This window comes from Muscardinus avellanarius (genome assembly GCF_963383645.1).
Source record: "Muscardinus avellanarius genome assembly, chromosome: 12".
Taxonomy (NCBI): Eukaryota; Metazoa; Chordata; class Mammalia; order Rodentia; family Gliridae; genus Muscardinus; species Muscardinus avellanarius.
The window spans coordinates 102,485,377-102,509,048 of NC_137798.1; the positions used below are offsets into that span (position 1 = coordinate 102,485,377).

At 56.5% G+C, this 23,672-nt stretch overlaps 1 protein-coding gene across 1 annotated transcript in view; it reads left to right on the top strand.

The window, feature by feature from the left end:
* Positions 1-543: 543 nt before the first annotated feature.
* Positions 544-23,672, top strand: part of HHIPL1 (HHIP like 1) — a gene marked incomplete at both ends in the record, with an annotated part of 32,943 nt that continues 9,814 nt past the window's right edge. Inside the window, 7 exons of the mRNA XM_080707227.1 lie at positions 544-552; positions 1,287-1,673; positions 11,028-11,674; positions 15,176-15,319; positions 17,324-17,652; positions 17,975-18,101; positions 21,285-21,430. Coding sequence (XP_080563353.1) covers positions 544-552; positions 1,287-1,673; positions 11,028-11,674; positions 15,176-15,319; positions 17,324-17,652; positions 17,975-18,101; positions 21,285-21,430 — 1,789 coding nt within the window. The remainder of the gene's footprint in view (positions 553-1,286; positions 1,674-11,027; positions 11,675-15,175; positions 15,320-17,323; positions 17,653-17,974; positions 18,102-21,284; positions 21,431-23,672) is intronic.

A 23,672-nucleotide genomic window follows, 5' to 3' on the forward strand; every position in this document is an offset into this window, starting at 1 on the left:
ATTGGAGGTTAGAGGACAACCTCAGAAAATGATACTCTCATCAACCTAAAGAGACCCTGTTCCAAAGCTGAGCGTGGTGGGCACTTGTAATCCCAGCATTTGGGAGGTTGAGAGAGGATCGTGGTTCACGGACAGCCTCAGCTACATAGTGAGGCCCTCTGCAACTCAGTGAGACCCGGTTTCAAAATAAAGAATAAAAAATAGGGCTGGGGGTGTAGCTTGGAGGTAGAATGTCCCTGGGTTCCATCCCCAGTACCGCAAAAATTAAATAAATAAAATAAAAAATAAAGAGACCCTGTTTCAGAATAAAAATAAACACAAAAATAGAGTCAAAGCCGGTCATGGTGGTGCACGCCTGCAATCCCAGTACGTTGAAAGGCTGAGACAGGAGGATCACAGATTCAAATTAGCCTCAGCAACTTAGGCTTCTAGCAACTAGTGAGAATGTGTTTCCAAACAGAAAGTGAAATAGGGCTGTGGGCATAGCCTGGAGGTAGAAGGCCCCTAAGTTTCACTACAACAACAATAAAAATTAGGACGGGGATGTACCTTGTAGGTAGACTGCCCCTGGTCTCAATCCCCAATAAACACACACACACACACACACACACACACACACACACACACACTCCAGCTCCACCCACAGGCTCCTGGGGAGGGTCTTTGGACAGGTGACCATAGCTGCCCCATTTCCAGTTCTGTGTCCTGCTTAAAGACCCCTTCTACAGGGTCCCAGGTGGCCTCATCACACCAAGTAGGCCTTTTGACGTCTTTGGCTTGGATTCTCTATGTTAAAGTGCTCTGTTTAAACACTTGGAGATGTTGGCCTCGCGCGGAGACCTGGAATCATTACTGCCTCGGATCGGGCCAGAGCCACAGGACTCAGTTTCCGGGCCCTAGTACCCCGGGGCAGCCCCAAAAGGCCTGCGGAAGATGGGCGTGTGGCTTAGGCAATGGAGACGGAGTAGGAGTTTGCCAGATCCAGGCAGCCGCGAAGGTCATCGGTGTGGCGGAGGTCATCAGCTGTGGTCGGCTTGGGAAAGCGCCAGGTGTGTTTGGCGCTGAGAGACTCGGGTGGACGGGGCAGGGTAGATGGTGGTGTGTTGGGGAGGGCTGAGCTGGGGCGGGGGCCGCGGCAAGGAGAGCTAGACAACCACCCCCGGAGGCAGAGGGAGCGGCCTGGGGCGGGGCCAGGGTGGACAGTGGGGGCGGCCACGCCCTCGCTCCCCACCCGGGCCTGGGTTTCCCGGGCCACCCCACCTGCCCCTGCCACCACGCGCCCTTAGAGCGGTGGCCAGAAAGTTCCTGGCCCGGGCTCCCCGCGTCCTCCCCGGCCCGGGGGGAGTGGGGCTGGGCTGGCTAGCCTGCAGCCCTCGCCGCCGGGCGTCCCGATCAGGGGTGCCCCCCGGCCGGGCGGCATGGCGGGCGGGGCGCTGCTGGCGCTGCTGGCGCTGCGGGCGCTGCGGGCCTGGGCGCACCCGCAGTGCCTGGACTTCAGGCCGCCCTTCCGGCCGCCGCGGCCGCTGCGCTTCTGCGCGCAGTACTCGGCCTTCGGCTGCTGCGGCCCCGAGCGGGACGCGGCGCTGGCCCGGCGCTTCGGGGCGCTGGCCGCCCGCCTGGACGCCGCGCTGTGGGCCTCGTGCGCCGGCTACGCGCTGGACCTGCTGTGCCAGGTGAGCGGGGCGCGGGCGGGGCGCTCCGGGCGGGGGCCTTGGGCACCGGGCGGCCCCGGGCCCCGCCATTCATTAGCCCGCTGCCTCTCCTGGACAGGAGGGACGACCAAGTCTGGACTTTTCAGAGACTGGGGCTTCCCTGGCCCGCGACCCCTGGAGTCGCCCCCCCCCCCGAATCCCCGCCCCGGTCTAGTCTCGGCCCCGGGTTCTAGGTGGGGAGGCGTTGGCCTGCGGCTCAGGGCCGCCGAGAAGGTGGGAGGGGCCGGGCCGGCAGGGGGCGTGGCCAGGGCGCGGGGCGTGGTCCTGTTCTCGGGTCTGGGGGCCACCGCTCCCTCTGAGGGCCCGCCCCCTCAGTCGGAAAGCCCCCGCCTCCTCCTTGACCCGGAGATGCTCCCAGTCCCCAGCGGTGTCCAACCCCTGGGATGGCGCCCCCGCCCGGCAGAGGCTTTCTCGAGATCACCTGAGTGCCATCTCCCAGCCCCATCCTCTGAGCCCCTTCTGCCCACCCCAGACCGCCATGCCTGTTCTCCTGCGAGGGACTGCTGCCCAGAGCCTGACCAGAGCCCCCTGAGCAAAGCTGCCCGGCTAAGTGCAGAAGTGGGGAGGAGACGGGAAGCCCCAAGGCTCGGTCCTGGCCAGCAGCTGGACGCAGAGAGGACTCAGGAGTGGAGGGCCCACTCTGGTAGCACAGAGTCCCAGCTGCAGCCAGCCAGGGCAGGTGAGGGGGAGGAGAGGGGGGCTGAGGGGAGTCAGACATCCTGGGCTTTGGCCCTGGGTCTGCCACCTTCTGGAAGGTCACTACTGCACCCCTCCCCTTACCTATCTTTAAAAGGAGGGCAGATTTCTCCTGCCCCCCAGGGCTGCCATGCAGACTTTGGTGTTTGCAGCTGGATTCTCTAGTGCTTTCCCGGGCCCCCATGGCTGCTCAGTCCCGGAAAGGGCTGGGTGGGACCCGGAGGCCAGACACTTGCCTTGGGTCCCTCAGCCGTGGGCCACTCATTGCTGACGTGAACCCAGCTTCTTTGATAGAAGAGGCAGCGGACGGCACGGGAAAATCTGCGATGCTCCAGAGGGTGGGATGCACACCTGCTGGTGGCTCTGCCGAGCCCTGCGCTGCGTCTCAAAGGAGCTGGGTGGCCTGGCCAAGCACCCTCATCCCTCCCCACCCCGGGGGCTGCTTGGCCACACAGTAGGGCTCACACACCCAGTCCACGTTTTGTTTATTGAGTGCTTACTTTGCTTCTGAGGGCTGAGTCGGGCAGGTTGGGGTAGAGGAGGGAAGGCAGTCCTGGTGTGGTCTGCTGGCAGGAGGCGCCTCCTTTTCCTTGGGAACCTTCCCAGGACCGCCTGGTCTTGAGCAAGCTGTGGCGGAGCGTCCACTAGCACCTCCAGTCCAGGCGTCTTTGGGTGGGAGTGACGTCATGTCTGGAGTGAGCTTCCAGAGGAGGCTGGGGCTGGGGCACGGGTCCCTGCCGGAGCCTCTGGGGCACCATGCTCTCTGCCAGCCAAAGCCACGTCTGGATCCAGTGCCTCCCAAATTCCACCAGGGGAGGTTCCCGGGTACCTTATGTACAGGTTTCAGTGATGGCTCTCAGGCCTGACATCTGCCTTGGCAAAGCTGGGAGACCCGTTCTGGGGCTTTGCCCTCGGCCACCCATGAGATGCCTGTGTCCTTGGGAGGAGCAAGTCCAGCTGGGACACGTGGCACCCCCAGCGCGGCTGGAGCGAGCCTTCCACAAAGCTATCTTCCCCAGCACCCTGGACTGTAGAAGCACGCAGAGGTGCCCTGCAGGCCCACCTCTCAGCAGACCCGTCCCCAGAAACCCAGAGCCCCCTTATTCAGGTCAGGAGACACCTGCTACTTACTGGAATGCGTAAGACTCCCTGAAGTTACCGAACACCATGGGGAGAAAGCAAAAAGGGTGCCAGGGCAGGGAAGGTCTTCTGGACAGGGGGCATTGAGTTGCTGTGCTCTCTCTCTCTCTCTCTCTCTCTCTCTCTCTCTCTCTCTCTCTCTCCCTCTCCCTCTCCCTCTCCCTCTCCCTCTCCCTCTCCCTCTCCTGTCTCTCTCTCTTTTCTAGGGTTCTGGTAGAACCCTAGGGAATTCTACTTCTGAGCTACATCCCCAGCCCTTTTAAAATTTTACTTTGAACAGGGTCTTGCTAAATTGCTGAGGATGGCCTCAAACCTGCAACCCTCCTGTCTCCACCTCCCCAAATTATAGGCCTGCACCACCATGCTTGGCTTGAGTTACCTTTTTTTAAAAAATTTTTTGTGGTGCTGAAGATTGAACCCAGGTGAATTCTACCTCTGAGCTATATCCCCAACCAAATTTTTATTCTTTATTTTTGAAACATGGTCTAACTAAATTGTGGAGGGCCTCACTAAGTAGCTGAGGCTAGCCACGAACCCAGATCCTCCCATCTCAGTCTCCCAAGTACTGGGATTACAAACGTGTTCCATCACACCCGGCTTGAGTTACTTCTTGACAGCTCATATGATTTGAACCTTTACCAAAAAATCCCACATGTATCATTGCCATTTATTCCTCCCCAAAGCCCATGAGCCCTATGAAGGGAATTCCTTTCTCCTTTTACAGCTGAGGAAATAGAAACAGAGAAGTTAGGAGCTTGTCCAAGGTCACACAGAGTACATGTGTTCTGGCTCCAAAGCCCTCTTGCTGACCGCTTTGCAGCACTGCCTACCTCCCTGAAGCCCCACTGTGTGCTGGGTCTTGGGAGGCCTGCCCTGGAGGATCCCACAGTCTGTGGGGTGGACAGGCACGGGAAGAGACAATTAAGTCTCAGCCTAGCAGACCCACCAGGTCACCTCTGGCGATGGAAAGGGTCAGTCAGGAGTGGAAAGCTGCTCCTGTAGGTGGCAGAATTGCAACACAAGGGATGTTGTGTGTGAGCTGTGGGCAGAGCACCATGGGAGTGCCCACGGGCTGGGGAGGCAGCTGGGAGAACGCAGGAGTGAGAGGACTTTTGAGTCTGGCCCTGCATCATGGGGAGGTGTTTGCCAGATGCAGAGATGGGCTAGAGGGAGTATCCTAGGAAGAGAACATTGTGTACAAAAGACTTCCTGGAGAGTGGGAGGTGGACATACGAGGGCTTCAGGACCCGGCACTGTGAGTCATGAGTGTTGCTGACTCCACGGTGACACCTCGGCAGAGCGTGGCAGGCTGCCTGCCCTGCTGCCTCCCCCACTGGACACCCTGAGGACTGAGAACGATCACCCTTCCTGCCGGTAGCACTCACTCGGCCCTCTTGTCATTTCCTAATTCTGGACTACTCTGGTCTGAGAACCAAGCTGGAACTGTACTCGAGTAAGGGAACACAGGCTACGAGGAAGTGCGGAGGCCCCTCGTGGTTGGACATGGGGATTCCGAGGTTTCCAGCTTGGCCCCTGGGGCCTCCTGCTCCCTCTGGCTCTGAGCTGGTGAGCGCCTGCTTTCAGGATGGCTCCCAGAAGTCGGTTCTGCTCTCTGCCGTGTCTCGGGAGCCCAGGTTGCTGCCTGGCACACAGTCCACGCCCAGCAGACTCTTGGTGAGCGGAAGGCTGCTTCCCAATCTGAGAGGTCTGCAGGTGAGCCTAAGAGGTCTGGGTGTGAGCCCTGGTTTGGCCACTTCTTGGCTTCTTTTTGTTTATTTATTTTTGGTATTGGGGATGGAACCCAGGGGCATTGTACCCCCAAGCTCCAACCCTAGCCCCTTTTATTATATTTATTTATTTGTTTGTTTATTTATTCATTTTTGTGGTACTGGGGATTGAACCCAGGGGCATTTTACCTTCAAGCTATACCCTCAGCTCTATTTTTTATTTTGAAACAAGGCCTCACTAATTTGTTCAGGGTCTCACTAAATAGCTGAGTATGCTCGCGGACCCGTGATTCTCCTTTCTCAGCCTCCCAAGTACTGAGATTGCAAACATGCACCACAATGCCTGGCTCCCTTTTACTTTATTTTGTTTTGTTTTATTTTTTATTTATTTTGCAGTAATGGAGATGGAACCCAGGGGCATTCTACCTCCAAGCTACACCCCCAGCCCTATTTTTTATTCTTTATTTTGAAACAGGGTCTCACTGAGTTGCAAAGGGCCTCACTAAGCAGCTGAGGCTGTCCACGAACCCCGATCCTCCTGTCTCAGTCTCCCAAATGCTAGGATTACAAGTGTGTGCCACCACGCCCAGCTTCCTTTTATTTTTTTGAAACAGGGTCTCAGTGAGTTGCTGAGGACCTCAGTAAATTGCAGAGGCTGACCTCAAACCTGTGATCCTCCAGTCTCAGCCTCCCAAGTACTGGGATTTACTGGCATGCACCACCACGCCCGTCTGGCACATGATCTTGGAGTCTCAGTTCCTCATCTGTAAAACGGGAGTCACGGGGACCCTAAGCTGGCCACACACAGCTGCCAGCTGACCCATGGGCTGCTCCAGGGCATCATGGGGGAGAGGACATCACACTGAGCCCCAACGCCTGGCCTTCTGGCCCGCCTGTCCACAGAACGAGCCCAGGAGATGTGGTGCTCCTGCCTGGGCCTGGGACAGCAGCCAACCAGAGACTCCAAGTAGCCACCAGGGCCCCAGCAGTAGAGGGGCTGGGACAGGCCGTGGAGTGAGCTGGCTTCCTTGTGGTCCCGGGGAGCACTCAGCACAGAGCCACCATCATGCAACAGGAACGGGTGGCCCCTGGCTCGGAGCTCCTGAACACAGCTGGGACCCAGCACAGGCTCCCCTTTGAGGGAGCCCGGGGGGGGGGGCTGTTACAGCCTCCTTGTCGGCAGGAGGAGCGTCCCCTGAGGCCTCTGGGGCCAGAGCTGAGTCAGCGTGAGATGTCAGACTCAGAAACAACAATCACATACAGGCAGACGGGGACTGGGGCTGGGGGCTCTGCTGCAGGCAGGAGCCGGGAAGGGCCATGGTGTGGGGGGCTGCGGGGCAGAACCAGCCAGAGGACACCTGCACTGAGGCATGACACCTTGGGCTGGTGGCTTCTTTCGGAGTCTCAGGATCCTCATCTGTCTTTTTTTTTTTTTTTTTTTTGGTGGTACTGGGGATAGAAGCCAGGGGCCTTCTACCTCCGGGCTACACTCCCAGACCTATTTCATATTTTATTTGGAAACAGGGTCTCTTAAGCCAGTGGAGGCTGGCTTCGAACCTGTGCGATCCTCCCGTCTCCGCCTCCCAAGCACAGGGATTACAAGCGTGCCCACCATGCCTGGCTCTCATCTGTCTTTGGGAATAAGAACGCGCCTCTCTCCGGGGTGCCTGAGAGCAGGGCTGCGGGTGCAGTTCCCGCAGAGCACCCAGCACCCAGAGCCTGGCCCGTAGTCTGCCTGGATACAGGAGCTATGGTTTTTGTCATGACTGTTTCATTATTTAAGGATGGAGAGAATTCTGCCTGCTTGAGAAGAGTCGGGGGGCGGGGTAGGGGCCGTGGCACACACCTGTAAGTCCAGTGCTTGGGAGGCTGAGAAAGGAAGGTCGCAGGACCAAAGACGGCTTACTCAGCGCACGGAGACTCTTAGTAATCTAGCAAGACTCTGTTTCAAAAAAAAAAAATCAAAAGAGCTGAGGGTGTAAGTCCGAGGTAGAATGCTCTGGGTGTGATCCTCAGTCCCCAAAACAAAAACTTTGAGAGTGTGCAGAGGCTCAGAGGTGTGATGTGACGGGCATGTGGGGAAATGGAAGATGGATGGAGGCCCGAGCTGCAGGCAGAGCTGGGTCAGGGACCACTCCAGAGCCATCCGTGCTGGGGACCACCTCCAGGGCCATCCGGGTCAAGGACCACCTCCAGGGCCATTCAGGTCAGGGACCACCTCCAGAGTCATTCGGGTCAGGGACCACCTCCAGGGCTATTCATGCTGGGGACCATCTCCAGTGCTATTCAGGTCAAGGACCACCTCCAGGGCCATCCGGGTCAAGGACTACCTCCAGGGCTATTCGTGCTGGGGACCATCTCCAGGGCTATCCAGGTCAAGGACCACCTCCAGGGCTATCCGGGTCAGGGACCACCTCCAGGGCCATCCGGGTCAAGGACCACCTCCAGGGCCATCTGGGTCAGGGACCACCTCCAGGGCCATTCGGGTCAAGGACCACCTCCAGGGCTATTCGTGCTTGGGACCATCTCCAGGGCTATCCAGGTAAAGGACCACCTCCATAGTCATCCGGGTCAGGGACCATCTCCAGGGCCATCCGGGTCAGGGACCACCTCCATAGTCATCCGGGTCAGGGACCACTCCAGGGCCATCCGGGTCAAGGACCACCTCCAGGGCTATTCGTGCTGGGGACCATCTCCAGGGCCATCCGGGTCAGGGACCACCTCCATAGTCATCCGGGTCAGGGACCACTCCAGGGCCATCCGGGTCAAGGACCACCCCCAGGGCGATCTAGGGTTTGGACCAGGGGGCACCGGAGATCTAAAGCAGGGGGGCCTGCTCAGGTCGCTGCCTCAGCGTAGGTCCCTGAAATTCAGCAGGCGCACGCACAGCTCCTGGGTTTCTTTCTTCGGAGGGTGAGGGAACCTAGGAGGCAGGAGGCAGGTTCCGGCGGCCAGGGCAGAAGCAGGCATGGGTGCAGGTGTGAGCTGGCCGCTGCCAAAGGTGACTGATGCTTAGGAACAGGGGTCAGGGGCAGCTTCTGGGAGGACTCTTGTGAGCATCAGAACTGTCCTTGGCGAGAAGGGAGGCTGAGCATGTGTCCATCAGCTCCCTCCTCCTGCAGCCAAAGGGTTGGCCCCGAGGCTGTGACCCCCGGCCACACTCCAGCGAGTGCACACTGGGCCGCAGGGGGTCCTCAGCATCTCTCACCCTCAGGGGAGGCGAGGAGCCAGCATCTGCATCTGCCCCGTGCAGATGGGAAGAAGACTGGTGATGCCAGCGGTCTGAGGAGGTACACACCAGGGGCTGATTAATTTATCACATGGAACACAGCTCTGCAGGCAGCTGCTGCAGGGGGCAGCCCCAGGGCCCTGCCTGGGGGGGGGTGAGTCCAAGGCACCTGTGGGCAGGAGGGCTGATAGGTCCAGGGTCATATGGAGGTGTGGGCTTGGGTGCACCTGCCAGCCATTGCAGGGCTGGAAAAAAGCAGGGTCAGCCAGGTATGGGTCAGGTGTGTGGACAGCCTCAGCTACCTAGTGAGGCCCTCTGCAACTCAGTGAGACCCTGTTTCAAAATAAAGAATACAAAATAGGACTGGGGTGTAGCTCAGAGGTAGACTGTCCCTGGGTTCCATTCCCAATACCGCAGAATAAAAAAAAGCAGGGCCACCCCAGAGATCTGGGTGACACCCCCAGATCAGCCTGAGTGTGGTGTAGTTGCTACTGGAGGCCTCAAGCCTCAGTTTCCCCAGGAGTAGCACTCTCCTCCCTCTGGGAACTCTCCGGAAGATTCATCACAGAGGCAGGAGCACCTTGTCACCCCTGCACCGAGGTGAAGAAAGAGCTGATTGGAGCAGCACAGTGAGAGCCCATTTCTTCCTTTCTTTTTATTCTTTTGGTGGTACTGAGGGTGAAACCCAGGGGCTTTCTACCTCCGGGATATACTCCCAGACCTATTTTATACTTTATTTAGAAACAGGGTCTCACTAAGTTGCTGAGAGCCTCACTCAGTAGCTGAGGCTGGCTTCGAACCCGTGCGATCCTCCTGTCTCAGCCTCCCAAGTACTAGGATCACAAGCCTGCGCCATCGCGCCCAGCTCAACTTAATTTTTACTGTATTGTATTGTATTTTTCCCCCAGTGCTGGATGGAACTCAGGGCTGCTCATCCCAGGCAAGCGCTCTACACTGGAGCAACATCCCCAGCCCACTTGGTTTTGTCTTTTTTGGGGGGGAGGGGATACTGGGTTTTTAAATTTTATTTTTATTTTTTATTTATATATGGAACATATTGAAAACAGTATACATTTAGACTGTGCTTGGTGCCCCTCCCCCATTCCCCTCCCCCTCCCAACAATGAGCGTCCAGGGTAACCAAGCTATATTCATACTTTTACCCATATTCGGATGTAGCTCCTCCATTAATCAACCTCAGCCTTCTTCCCCTCCTGTCCTTCCATTCTAGCTTTACTGAGGTTTCCCCTCCATTATCTGGAGTCCCTCTGGTATCCCCAATGCTCCCTAGTTGGGGCGTATTAGAGAAAACATATGTCCCTTCTCTTTCTGTGCCTGGCTGATCTCACTTAACATAATGTTCTCCAGGTCTTTCCATCTTCTTGCAAATGGCATGATTTTGTTCTTTATAGTTGAGTAGAATTCCATTGTGTACACTTTTGCAATCCATGCATCTGTTGATGGAGACCTAGGTTGGTTCCATATTTTGGCTATTACGAATTGTGCTGCTATGACCATGGGTGTGCATATGTTACTGTGGGTGCTGGGGTTTGAACCCAGGGGTGTTCTTCCTTCAAGCTACACCCCGGCCCTTTTTTCTTTTGAAGCAGGGTCTCACTAAGTTGCTGAGGCTGGCCTCAAACCTTCGATCCTCCTATCTCAGCCCTCAAGTGTTTGGTTTTTGTCCTTTTCTTTTTTGGGGGAAGGATACCGGGGATTGAACCCAGAGGCATTCTACCTCCAAGCTATACCCCCAGCCCAACTTTATTTCTTATTTGGAAAAAGGGTCCCACTAGGTTGCAGAGACCCTTTCTATGTTGGTGAGGCTGGCTTTGAACTTGTGATCCTCCTATCTCAGCCTCTCACTGGGATTATAAACATGACAGGCTGGTTTTGCCTTTTTACAGCTACGCCAGAGGCCAGGAGGTGAAGGGTGGGTAGGTGGAGTAGCCAGGAAAGCTCTGAGGAGTCTTTCTTTCTTTCTTTCTTTCTTTCTTTCTTTCTTTCTTTCTTTCTGGGTCTGGGGATGGAACTCAGGGGCATTCAACCTCTGAGCTACACCCCCTGCCCTATTTTTTATTCTTTATTTTGAAACAGGGTCTAACTGAGTGGCAAAGGGCCTAAGTAGTTGAGGCTGGCCACGAACCATGGTCCTCCTGTCCCAGTCTCTGGAATGCTGGGATTTATAAGCGTGGGCCACCACGCGGGGCTTAGGAGGCCGTCTTTAGCAATGCTGATAAAGCCGTGTAGTAAATTATACAGACGGGTGGATGCCCGATGTGAAAAGAGAAAGTCTACATAAAGGTGCCACCAACCCCTCCAGGCAGGCCGGCGCACAGCACCGCACAGCACAACTGCAGAGCTGTAGGAATAGTTGACATGGTTGGTCCTGACACCATCCTTGACGGGAGGGGATCCCGCCCGGGTGCTGCTGCTGGAGGCGAGGCTCTCGGCTGGATGGCAAGGTCCCGGCCTGCGAGGCTGTGGTCACTTGGGGTCTTCCCCACCGCCTCTGTCCCTGCAGGAATGCTCGCCCTACGCAGCCCACCTCTACGACGCGGAGGACCCGTCCACGCCCCTGCGGACAGTGCCCGGGCTCTGCCAGGACTACTGCCTGGACCTGTGGCAGCCGTGCCGGGCTCTCTTCCGCCACCTGTCCCCAGACCGTGAGCTCTGGGCACTGGAGGGCAACCGTGCCAAGTTCTGCCGCTACCTGGCCCTGGACGACACCGACTACTGCTTCCCGAGTCTACTGGTCAACGAGAACCTCAACTCGAACCTGGGCCGCGTGGTGGCCGACGCCCGGGGCTGCCTGCAGCTCTGCCTGGAGGAGGTGGCCAACGGGCTGCGCAACCCGGTGGCCATGGTGCACGCCCGCGACGGCACCCACCGCTTCTTCGTGGCCGAGCAGGTGGGGCTGGTGTGGGCCTACCTGCCCGACGGCTCGCGGCTGGAGCAGCCCTTCCTGAACGCCAGCCGCGCCGTGCTCACCTCGCCCTGGGAGGGCGACGAGCGGGGCTTCCTGGGCCTGGCCTTCCACCCCCGCTTCTCCCGCAGCCGCAAGGTCTACGTCTACTACTCCGTGGGGCTCGGCCTCCGCGAGTGGATCCGCATCAGCGAGTTCCGAGGCTCTGAGGACGACGAGAACACGCTGGATCACGGCTCCGAGAGGTGCCCTCGAGGGATGGCGGGCGGGACAGCCCTCGGCTCGCGGGGTCTCTTAGTAAATGTTGTGTGTGTGTGCTTGTGTGTGTGTAAATAGATGTATCATCATTATTATTATTATTATTATTATTATTATTTTGCGAGTCTGGGGGTGGAACCCAGGGGCATTCAACCTCCAAGCTACACACCTGCCCTATTTTTTGAATTCTTTTTTTTTTTTTTTGCGGGTCTGGGGATAGAACCCCGGAGCATTTGACCTCCAAGCTACACCCCCTGCCCTATTTTTTTATTCTTTATTTTGAAACAGGGTCTCACTAAGTTGAGGAGGGCCTAAGTAGCTGAGGCTGTCCGCGAACCTCGATCCTCTGGTCTCAGCGTCCCAAATGCTGGGATTACAAGTGTGCGCCACCACGCCCGGCTTTTATTCTCTATTTTGAAACAGGGTCTCATTAAGTTACGGAGGGACTCGCTAAGTAGTTGAGGCTGGCTACGAATCTGTGATCCTCCTGTCTCAGCCTCCCAAGAAATGGGATTACAGGCATACACCACAAAGCCTGGCTCAACTCTTTATTTTTAATTTTGAGACAGGATCTCACTAAGTTGTGTGCTGGCCCTGAATCTGTGATCTTCCTGCCTCAGCCTCCTGAAGAAGCTGAAATTACAGGCTTGTGTCGCCCCATCCAGCTAATAGTGTGCATGTTTGACCCACCTGGCAAGCCACGGAGTAATATGCCTCGGAGCTGTCAGGGGGCAGGTCTATAAAACAGACATCACAAGAAACCATGTCCTGACCCCACCTGGCCTCCAAGGCCCGCCATCTCTTCGCCAATTCTCCTGCATCAGGTCCTTGAGATGGTCCCCTGGATTCCCACTAAACCCACTGAGCTGAGTTTCCTTTTTTCCATATTCCAGAAAGGGAACAGAGGCCCAGAGAGCTGAGGTGGCCTGATGGGTCACACAGCTGGGCACTGATTTACCTCTGGAGCTCACCTGCCACCAGGCCTGCCTGGCTCTGGCCAGAGGCACAGTCCTGGACCCTCAGCTTCTCCCCAGCCCGTCCTCTGCCCCAGGCGGCTGGCTCTCCTTCCCATCCCCAGCCTTTCTCCATTCCTGCCTCCTGGCTCTCAGCATCTGCACAGCCTGCTCTCTGTGCATTATTTATTCTTCAACTGTTTTAAAAATGGGGCTCACCTGCGCTGGCCCAGGAGCACACCTGTTACTTGGGTACAAAAGGAAAATAACTCCCGTATCAGAGACCCCAACAGGCAGAATTAACACTGGGGATTAGTTACTCAGGTGTGAGGAATGGCCAAAGAGCAGCCCAGGGGCGGGAGGTGACGCTAGGCACAGCATGCTGTCCCGCTGGGAGGACAAAGTGAGAGGTGGGCCTACGGGAGCCCCAGAGCTGCAGCCACCCAGCGAAGGCTGGCACCGTGCCGGGAATCCTGCTGCTGAGACTGTCTGAGAGAGATGGGGAGAGATACCTCGCCACACCACCGTCCTGCCAATGCCTTCCATGGCCAGAACTTTTCAGCTAGCAAAGGAGCATGGGAAATGTAGTTTATAGAAACTGATTCCCCTTAGGTAAAGAACAGGTAGGGGGAGGCCATGAATGGACCTGAAATAGGCAAGGAGCAGCACATTGTATATCTAATAAAACTACGATCTTGACACTGTGTGTATAAAATGAGGAAGAACCAAATATGTTTTCTATGTGGATTTCATCACTGCACTAATTTTGACTAGGAGCCTCCTGGCAGCCAGAGCAAAATGAGATAGTATAATTCTTATAATCTCATATGAGCCTGTACAACCACTTCTCCATAAAATCCTGCTCATCACATGGTCCTGATGAAGGGGAGATGGAAGACTGGATGGACGTGCCTTCTACGGTGATTTTTAAAAGCTTGATTCCTAGCCGGGCGTGGTGGCGCACGCTTGTAATCCCAGCATTTGGGAGGCTGAGACGGGAGGATCATGGTTCGCAGACAGCCTCAGTTACTTAGTGAGGCCCTCTGCAACTTAGTGAGACCCTTTTTCAAAATAAAGAATAAAAAATAGGGCAGGGGGTGTAGCTCGGAGGTAGAATGCCCCTGGTTCCATTCCTAGTACCGAAAAAAAAAAAAAAAAAGAAAAAGAAAAAAGAAAAAGAAACAAAACTAAAGAATAAAGCTGGGGTAGGGCATGCTTGCGATCTCGGTACTTGGTTGGCTGAGACGGGAGGATCATAAATTCTTGGCCAGCCTCAGCTACTTACGCCCTTCAAAACTTAGACCCTGTTTCAAAATAAGATAATAAAATAGAGCTCAGGTGTAGCTCAGAGATAGAATAACGCTGGGTTTCACCTTCAGTACCAATAAGAAAGAAAGAAAGAAAGAAAGAAAGAAAGAAAGAAAGAAAGAAAGAAAGAAAGAAAGGAAAATAAAGGAATAAAGGAAGAATAAAATAGTGCTAGGGTATAGCTCAGAGGTAGGATGCCCCTGGGTTTAATCCCCAGTACCAAAATAATAATAACAATGATATACAAGCCTGGGTACACAGGCATTAAGAGGCGGGGGGCAGGCAAGGTGGAGTTACCTATGATTAGTGACAGCGACACCCTGCTGTCACTCGGGCTGGGGGAAAGGGGTTTGTGCAGCTGAGTTTTTGCCCTTGGGCTCAAGGCACTTGGTGGAAGTCAGGGCCTGCATCAGCCATAGCCGTTGCTGGCTCCGCACCTGTTACTGCTTGAGGCAGCAACAGGTTCATGGCTTCTCTCTTCCTTTGGTCTCCAAAAGCTAACCGGAAGCCGCTGGCTGGGGAAGTGTTCTGAAGTGGCTGTAAGAGGTTCCCAAGAGGTGGCGCTCAGGGCAACTGGCATCTGGCCCATAGTCCTTAGAAGGCAACCCACAGCATCTGGCCTGCGGGCCTTACAAGTTTAGATGGCTATCCAGGTGTAGTGGCACACACCTAGTACTGGGAGGCCGCCTCAGCAAGTAGTGAGACTCTCATTAACTGAACGAGACCCTGTTTCAAAATAAAAATAAAGTAGGGCTGGGGGTGTAGCTCAGAGGTAGAATACCCTGGGTTCAATTCCTAGTATCACTACACACACAGGTTCAGATGGCTGAGTGGTACGTGTCCAATGTGCAGGAGGTCAGGAGGGTGAAGAAACCAGCTGTACCAGTGATCAGGTTGGCATATCCCGTAATCCTATCAGGGCAGGTGTACGCAGCAGGCAAAACACTAGACCAGAACTAGGAGACCAGTGTTCTAGTCCCAGCTCTGCTACCTCTGGGCTGTGTGACCTTGGGAAAGTCACTCAACCTTTCTGAGCCCCTACGGCCTTCTTGACGCAATGGAGTGAATTAGCCCTGTCTAGCCTATCTACCACGTCACTTGTTATAAAGGGGATGACAAGTGTTTCCCTTGTAAAATGACATCTGAGAGGTTTTATTGTGATTGTGTATGTTTGGGGGTCATGGGTGGCAGGCTGAGTTTTTATTGGGGGTGCTTATCTCCCTTTAGGATAATCCTGGAGATTGAAGAGCCAGCCTCCAACCACAACGGGGGCCAGTTGCTCTTTGGGGATGACGGGTACCTCTACATCTTTACTGGAGATGGTGGGATGGCCGGAGACCCCTTTGGCAAGTTTGGAAATGCCCAAAACAAGTATGTTCTGCTTTGGGGAGCTGGTTGGCTGGTTTACACTCTATGGGGCTTCTAATGTTCTTCTGTAGGGGCAGTAGGAAGAGGTGTGGGTCCCAGCCCAGCTTGCAGCTAGCTGGCGACCCCAGCAACTCACTTACTCCCGTCGACTTGGGGGGATAATGGCTATCACCCCAAGGAGATGCATCCGGAGGTGCGGAGGCAGGTGGGGGTGCCAAGGGTCAGGCACCGAGCCCACTTGTCATAGCGTCTGATAAGTGGCATTTGTGAACCTCCAGGAAGATGGGACTTTCTCTTAAGTCAGTCTGGTCCTGCTGGACCAGCAAGGCAAGGGGTGCTTCCCAGACCAAATGGGGAGCAGGAACAGCTGGAGGAGGAGGTTTTCTGGCCCTGGGTCACTTGTGAAAACTCAGACCCTGCTACACACACACACACACACACGTGCACATCACACGTATGTGCACAGTCTCGTGAGTGTAAACAGGATATATTCGGGATTCTCTAGCCAGCCTCCTCTGTTCCTTTAGCCAAAATGACAAAACCTCCCTCAGCCCAGAAAGTAAAAATAGCACAGCTGACATTGATTACAGTAATTAAAGCGCTCACAATTTGTGACTTGGTTCCGCGTGTGGCAGTGTGCGAACCCCCCCCCCCGCCCTGTCGTGTTTGCAATGTGTTTAGAGATGAAGTTGAGAAAATAGACATTAAGGGTTTGTGGATAATTAGACAGAACTTAAAAACATTATTTTGCTGCGATGAGTTTTTGCCCACTTATGTGCTGGGGCCTGGCGGGCGGAGTGTGGCTCTGGCGGGAGCAGCCTGGAGGGTGTTTGTGGGTAGAGCCCCGGGGAGGAGGAGCACAGTGTGGGGATGACCCGCGGGGCAGCTAACCGTCATCCCCATTGTCTCCCATTAACAAGGGCACTAGGAGGTGTCTCTTCCCATGGGCCAGCACTTGGGCCTAATGCGGTACAGGAATGGCAGGTACACAGTTGTGTCCCTTGGTGAGGGACAGCGGCCACACCTGGAAAGGCAGCTGGGGGGATTAAGCAGGTGCAGCAGAAGCCATAGGCGCTCTGTCCCTCCCTGTGGTCTTCAGGCACAGTGCACATTTTCCCCGTGATGTGGTACTTTTGACATGTGACCGATGAAACCCCAAGCCACCCCAGAGCTGCATGGAGGTCAGAGCTGCACCCCATTCTCTTCCTTCTCCCAACCCACCCCTCCGTGTCAGCCTCCCAGTGCTGGGCTTGCAGGTGTGTGTGAGCCACCACACCTGGCTCATGAGTCACTTTTCTCGTGGAACCCCACCCCAAGCCCAGCCCTGTAAACAGGGCAGAGTGGACCTCATTATCTTTGAGGACACTGAGATTCCATCAGAGTCTGTTAAGGAGCTGGGTTTTGGGGGCCAGCTCCTGGGCTGGATCTAGCCCTACCAATGGCCAGCAGGGTGGAGCTGGGCCGACGTCTGGCTCTTTTGAAGCTCAGTCGCCCATTTGGAAATTGAGAGGAACAGCAATGTTGACCTAAAAGTTTGGTTGCTGCCGGGCGCGGTGGCGCAAGCTTGTCATCCCAGCATTCGGGAGGCCGAGCCCGGAGGATCGGGTCGCAGCCAGCCTCAGCTACTTAGCGAGGTCCTTTGCAACTCAGCGAGACCCTGTTTCAAAATAAAGAGTAAAAAATAGGGCTGGGGGTGTTGCTCAGAGGTAGAATGCCCCTGGGTTCCATCCCCAGTACTACAAAATAAATAAAAATAAATTAAAAAATAAAAGTTTGGTTGCTATGACAGTGCTGCAGTCCATGACAGGCCGGGTACTTGGACCAGGGCTTGGTGCCCAGTAAGAACTCAGCCACACTGAAGGGATGAACGGGGTCTCCCACTGCAACCGGCTGCGGAGGGCGGGCACCCAGGGTCTCCAGCCCAGCCCAGGCTCACTCTGCACCTGCCCGGCGGGCCCACGTGGCGCCCTGGTGCGGGGACCCTGAGCCTCTGTCCATCGCCCGCAGGTCGGCACTGCTGGGCAAGGTGCTGCGCATTGACGTGGATGGCACCGAGCGCGGCCTGCCCTACCGCATCCCGCGCGACAATCCCTTTGTGGACGATCCCGCTGCGCGGCCCGAGGTCTATGCCCTGGGCGTGCGCAACATGTGGCGCTGCTCCTTCGACCGCGGCGACCCGGTGTCGGGCGCCGGCCGCGGGCGCCTCTTCTGCGGCGACGTGGGCCAGAACAAGTTCGAGGAGGTGGACCTGGTGGAGCGCGGCCGCAACTATGGCTGGCGCGCCCGCGAGGGCTTCGAGTGCTACGACCGCAAGTTGTGCGCCAACGCCTCCCTCGGTGACCGCATTCCCCTCCTGGGCATCTCTCCGTCCATCTCTGCCCCTTCCTCCCCATCCCCATAGGCTGTGCACCAGCCCCCCCCCAACCTCCAGGTGCCTGGGGGCCTCCCATCTCCCTTGTCTCTCTCCCCACCCTGCACCCCTGCAATGCACCCCACGGCTTGGTGCGCTGAGCACCCTCCTCCCTCCACCCACACACAGCGCATGTGTGGCCTCAGCCCCGCTGCCCACGACGCTTCACTGGGGGAGGGTCGGCTCCCAGGGACCTGGAGGGTGAACTGGCCGCCCTGGGCTCACCCCTGCCCTCCTCACTCCTACAGACGACGTCCTGCCCATCTTTGCCTACCCACACAAGATGGGCAAGTCAGTCACAGGGGGCTACGTGTACCGGGGCTGTGAGTACCCCAACCTGAACGGCCTCTACATTTTTGGCGATTTCATGAGTGGGTAGGTGCCCCTGGCCACTGCTGCCTCTGCCTCTCTCCCCGGGAGTGTGTGTGTGTGTGTGTGTGTGTGTGTGTGTGTGTGTGTGTGCAGGTGCACATGTGTTCTGACAGGGCCCTCAGGTGTGGGCCAGACAGGCCTCTTCCTCAGGCAGGAAGTGGGAGTGACATCTTCGGAAACAGCAGACCCTGCCCATGAGGCCTCCCGAGCCTTGCTGACTGCCCCAGGCGCCCCAGATGGGGTGCAGTGCAGACCCTCAGGCCCTTCCCTTAGAGCAGGTGCCATGTCTGGGCTCCTGAGCTGTCAGCCCTTCTGATGGGTAGGGGCAGGAGAGAAAGACAAAACACCTACATCCAGGGATACCTTGCTCCTGGGAGGCCAGGACCTGTCCTTCACCCACTGGGGGGACCCAGAGCCAGGGATGCAGGGATCATTGGTCCAAGCCTCCGTACACAGGCTGGGAAACTCAGGCCAGCGGCCCACCCAAGGTGGCCCTGCTGGAGGAGCAGAGCTGAGACTGCTGTCCACACCTGACCACTGTGGTCCAGGCAGCCCGCCTGTCCCAGTCCTGTGCTCCAGAACAGTGCACTCCCACCGGTCACTGAGACATGGCTGGTGTGTGTGTGAGGATAAATCACACCCCAGATGGACTAGCAGGGGGAAGGAAGATGCCCCCTGAGCCTCTGGGAGTCCAGCTCTGTCTTCAGTGACCCCCTTGTCATCTTACAGAGGAGAAAACTGAGGACCAGGGAGCTCGGGGAGCCGTACGCCCTGGCACTCGGTGCTGAGGAGTGCAGCGGGGGCCGGGGTACAGCTCAGTGGTAGAGTGCTTGCCTGGCATGTGTAAGGCCCTCGGTTTATTCTCGGTATTGCATACAAATAAGTAAGTAAAATGAGAGATGTGGAGTGGAGATGGCCGAGGTCCCACTTCCGCTGGTGACCTGGAGAGTTGTCAACCTAGTGTTATCTTGAGAACAGAATCAGTTAGGAAGTTAAGTCATACGCAGCATGTCCCAGCTAGAAGGTGCTCATCGGCGTAGCTATGGCGGTTCTTTATTCCCGCCCTGGGAGGATGGCTGAACTTCGCCTCTGGGAGGCTGCTGACCTTGTGTTCTGTAGCCTGGAGCTGAGAGAGAACCCAGGCCTGGCTCCTTCTGCCAGCCCTTGGAGACGCCCTTCCTTGGAGTCAGCCTCCCCATCCAGAAAATGGGTCTAGATGAAGCCTTTGTTCTTATCCCCGTTTTCCTTCCCCAGGCATTGCCAAATTCTCAGGCCACAGAAATTTGACTAGTTTTGCTAACGTTTCCCAAGCTCCTCTGCTGGGTCAGGCATTGTGCTGGGGTCAGGGCCTCTGAGGTGAAGGATGCCTTGCATCAAGCCATGGCAGCGCCACCTCAGAGAGCCTGTGCCAGTGCTGGGAGCCCAGTGCAGGTGCAGTCAGGGCCTTCCAGAGGGGGCAATGCCTGAGCAGGGCCAGGGGGCATCTGTAAGTGATTGAGAGGCAGAGGGGGAGTTGGACAAGATGGGCATGTTCTAGGATGGCCCAGCCCCAGCTCTGCTCTGAAACACAGGCCCTGCTAACCAGGCATGCACTCTTGGGTGCCAGCCTCAGGGGCTGATTGGAAGTTGACTCTCAGAAGTGTTGTGCCTCCCACTAACCAGGGGCTCTGCTGAGCAAAGGGGCAGAACTGAGCTGGCCTCATTTATCCTGGGATCTCTCTGTTAGGTGCTCAGTGAAGATGACACCATCCCAATGTATGGATACATAATGTATGCAATCACCTGGCCCCAGTGGAGAAGGGCCTACACACTTGGCTTAATGCTCTCCTCAGCATTCTGAAACTCTTAATACTTTTTGGACAAGGGACCCTGCATGCTCATTTTGTACTGGGCCCTGAAAATTACATGTGGTCCTAGTTGCTTGAATGAATAGATGAGTGGATGGATGAATGGGCGGGTGGGTGGGTGTGTGGGTCAGTGGGTGGGTCAGTGGGTGGGTAGATGGATAAATGGGTGGGTGGGTGTGTGGGTCAATGGGTGGGTAGATGGATGAATGGGTGGGTGGGTGGGTGTGTGGGTCAATGGGTGGGTAGATGGATGAATGGGCGGGTGGGTGGGTGGGTCAATGGGTGGGTAGATGGATGAATGGGCGGGTGGGTGGGTGGGTCAATGGGTGGGTAGATGGATGAATGGGTGGGTGGGTGGGTGTGTGGGTCAATGGGTGGGTGGATGGATGAATGGGTGGATGAATGGATGGATGGATGACTGGGTGGATAGATGGGTGGGTGGATGGGTATATGGATGTATGTTTGGGTGGATGGGTGGATGGATGGATGGATGGATGGATGGATGGATGGAGGATGGATCAGTGGGTGGGTGGATGGAGGGATGGATGGATGGATGGAGGATGGATCAGTGGGTGGATAGGTGGATGGTAGATGGGTGGATGAATAGATGGATGAGTGGGTGGGTGGGTGTATGGATGTATATATGGGTGGGTGGATGGATGGATGAATGAGTGGATAGATGAATAAATAGATGGATGGGTAGATGGATGGATTGGTGGGTAGGTGGATGGAAGAATAGATGGATGGATGGATGGGTGGATGGATGGATGAGTGGGTGGATAATGAATGGGCGGGTAGATGGATAGATGATGGATTGTGGGTAGATGGATGGATGGGTGGGTGGATGGATGGATGGGTGGGTGGATGGATGGGTGGGTGGATGGATGGATGGATGGATGGATGAGTGGGTGGATGGATGGATGGATGAATGGGTGGGTGGATGGATGGATGAGTGGGTGGATGGATGGATGGATGGATGGATGGATGGATGGATGGATAAGTGGGCAGGTAGGTGGATGGGTAGATGGATGGGTGGGTGGATGGATGAGTGGGTAGATGGGTGGATGGGTGGGTGGATATGGATGGATGGATGAGTGGGTGGATGATGAATGGGCGGGTAGATGGATGGATGATGGATTGTGGGTAGATGGGTGGATGGGTGGGTGGATATGGATGGATGGATGAGTGGGGGGTGGATGGATGGATGGATAAGTGGGCAGGTGGTGGATGGGTGGATGGATGGGTGGGTGGATGGATGAGTGGGTAGATGGGTGGATGGGTGAGTAGACTCCTCTGTTACTATGCCAGGGATGACCTCACAGTTTATCTTCCATTGTAGGCGTCTAATGTCCCTCCGAGAAAAGCCGGGGACAAACCAGTGGCAATACAGTGAGATCTGCATGGGCCGTGGCCAGACCTGTGCATTCCCAGGTCTCATCAACAACTACTACCCACACATCATCTCTTTTGCAGAGGATGAGGCCGGTGAGCATTCTTGAGACCTCTCCATCGGAGCTGCCAGTGCCCAGGGCTCCCGCCATGGTCTTGGCCTCTGATACAAGCATGAGGTCTCAGGCCTGAAAAGCCCCCCCCCCAGCTGGGGAGGGAGCATTCAGTGGACCTGAGACCTTGCTTGTGCATCCTTGGGCCAGGGTGGTCTCTCTGAGCTTCCACTTCCTCATTTGGAAATTGGGGGTAGTGGACCCCTGCCTTCCCCCACCTTGGAAGGGTCACTGTGAGGGCTAGTGACAACAGGGTGAGAGTCCAGAGGAAGGATCTGGAATGTGGAAATGCAGGCAGGTGGAGACAGAGGACCTCCCTGGGATCCCATGGCAGATGTACTTGGGCCCTTTTCTGTAGCCACCTGGGAATTTCAAAGTGGGTGGACACAGCCTCCTCACTCGGTGGTGGGCACCACTTCAGGCACTTGAGTTTTCAGTGCAGTGAGCAGAATGGGCGGGGATCATGAGGAGCCTGCTCCAGTCTCCTGCCTTTGTCCTTGGCCCCGAGACTGTTCCCCAATAAAAGGCGAGGGGCCCCCAGCAGGCCCTGGTGGATGCTTGTTGGGGTTTCTAGGCAACGCCACTGGGGGAGGCCTTTGAGGTGAGTCCCCTGCAGGGCTGGGGCCCAGAGCCCCCAGGGTCTGGGAAACCTTTGTTGAACCAACCTCCCCCACCCCCAGTCAGAATCTGACTTTTCAAAGGGACAGCCCCAGCCCCGCTGCCATCTCAAGCCCCCTGGGCCCCTGAAAGCCCTTTCTTTTGTTCAGCAGGAGGTTAACGTCTTTTAGAAGCAGTGGCTCCCCTCCTGCCCACAGATGCAGGGCCTAGAAGGAAGGCCCAGTTCCCAAGGGGCCCTTCCTCAGCCCTCTGGCTGGCAGATCCCAGGAGGAGGCGCCAGTGAGCCGGCCAGCCTAGGGACAGATCTGGCCCCTGAAGGTAGCAGTGCCAGGGTCCCATGCAAAGCAGCCTTGCCCACTCCTAGATCCGCTCCAGACCCCCTACTTGGTTTTTCACCACCTGTGTACAACAAAACAAGGGCCTCTGCTGGCCCAGTGTCCTCCCAGCAGAGACCAAGGTGGCCCCTGGGCGGGCTGGGCAGAGTGAGAGGGGTCCCTGTGCAGGCTTAGGGTCCAGGGGACCAGCTCACAGCAGACCAGGGCTATAGGGCGTCACCATGTTTGCCCACCCCAACCCTGCCCTTTACACATGGGGAAACTGAGGCTGATGATTCACGCCCAGGGACGAGGGTGAGCAGATAGGGGCCTTAATGTTGGTGGACCAGGTGAAGACAGGGAGAAGGGCATTCAGGCCGGGGCAGCGCATGCAGGGGCTGGCCTCTGATGGCCCGAGCGGCCTTCCCAGGTCCTCTCAGAAAGAGGCCAGAGGGAAGCAGGTGGCCCAGGGCTGCTGCCCCCTAGACTCCAGCAGGGACATTTTGCCAGCACCCCACCCTGCCATTCCTGCAGAGGTCCCCAGGGGGACCTCCACCTCCTTCTCCAAGTGGGGCTGTTCCTGGACCAGGGACCATTGGCCCCTGCCCTCCTCATCCCCTGGGCCCATCACTGCTGGGTCCACCCCAGTTACACCAGCAACCCCTCAGTGTCTTCCCATTTGCAGACCCCCCACCCCACTTTCCTCCCCTTGCTTCTCAGACCCCTCTGCCCTGCAGCCCTCCCTGCCTGCTGCTGTCTGCAGCAACTTGCTTTCTTCTAAGATCCTCCCTGTTTGTCTCAGCCTCTCCTTGGGGACACCCCACCCCGCACCCAGACCTGGAGCAGTTCTCTGCTGTCCTCTTACAGGGACAGAGGTCTTGGTATGACTGAACCATCACATTGGGCTCCTGCCTGGGCTCCAAGTCACCAGATACCCTCTCCTGGTGTGAGGACAGGGTAGTGGACTTTGCTGAATCCTGGGCCTGCCTTTACCTCTCCCCAGCTTGACCTTTTTGAACCTCTGAACCTCTGTTTCTTCTTTGTACGATGGGAATAATAAAGCCCATTTCCTGGGCCTGCGGTGGCAGGGGCTGGGGGGAGTAGGACGAGATGGGGAAAGCAGAGGGAGCTGATCCCGAGAGCGACCTGGGCACCTCGTCTCATGGCTCAGATCACTACCACATTCTCACCGCAGCCCCAAGAGGCAGAGGGCATGGCTGAGCGGGCATCACGTGCTGTTGGGGGTTCTTGAGGTGGAGGGACTGGCCAGTGCCGGAACTCCTGCTGGTCACC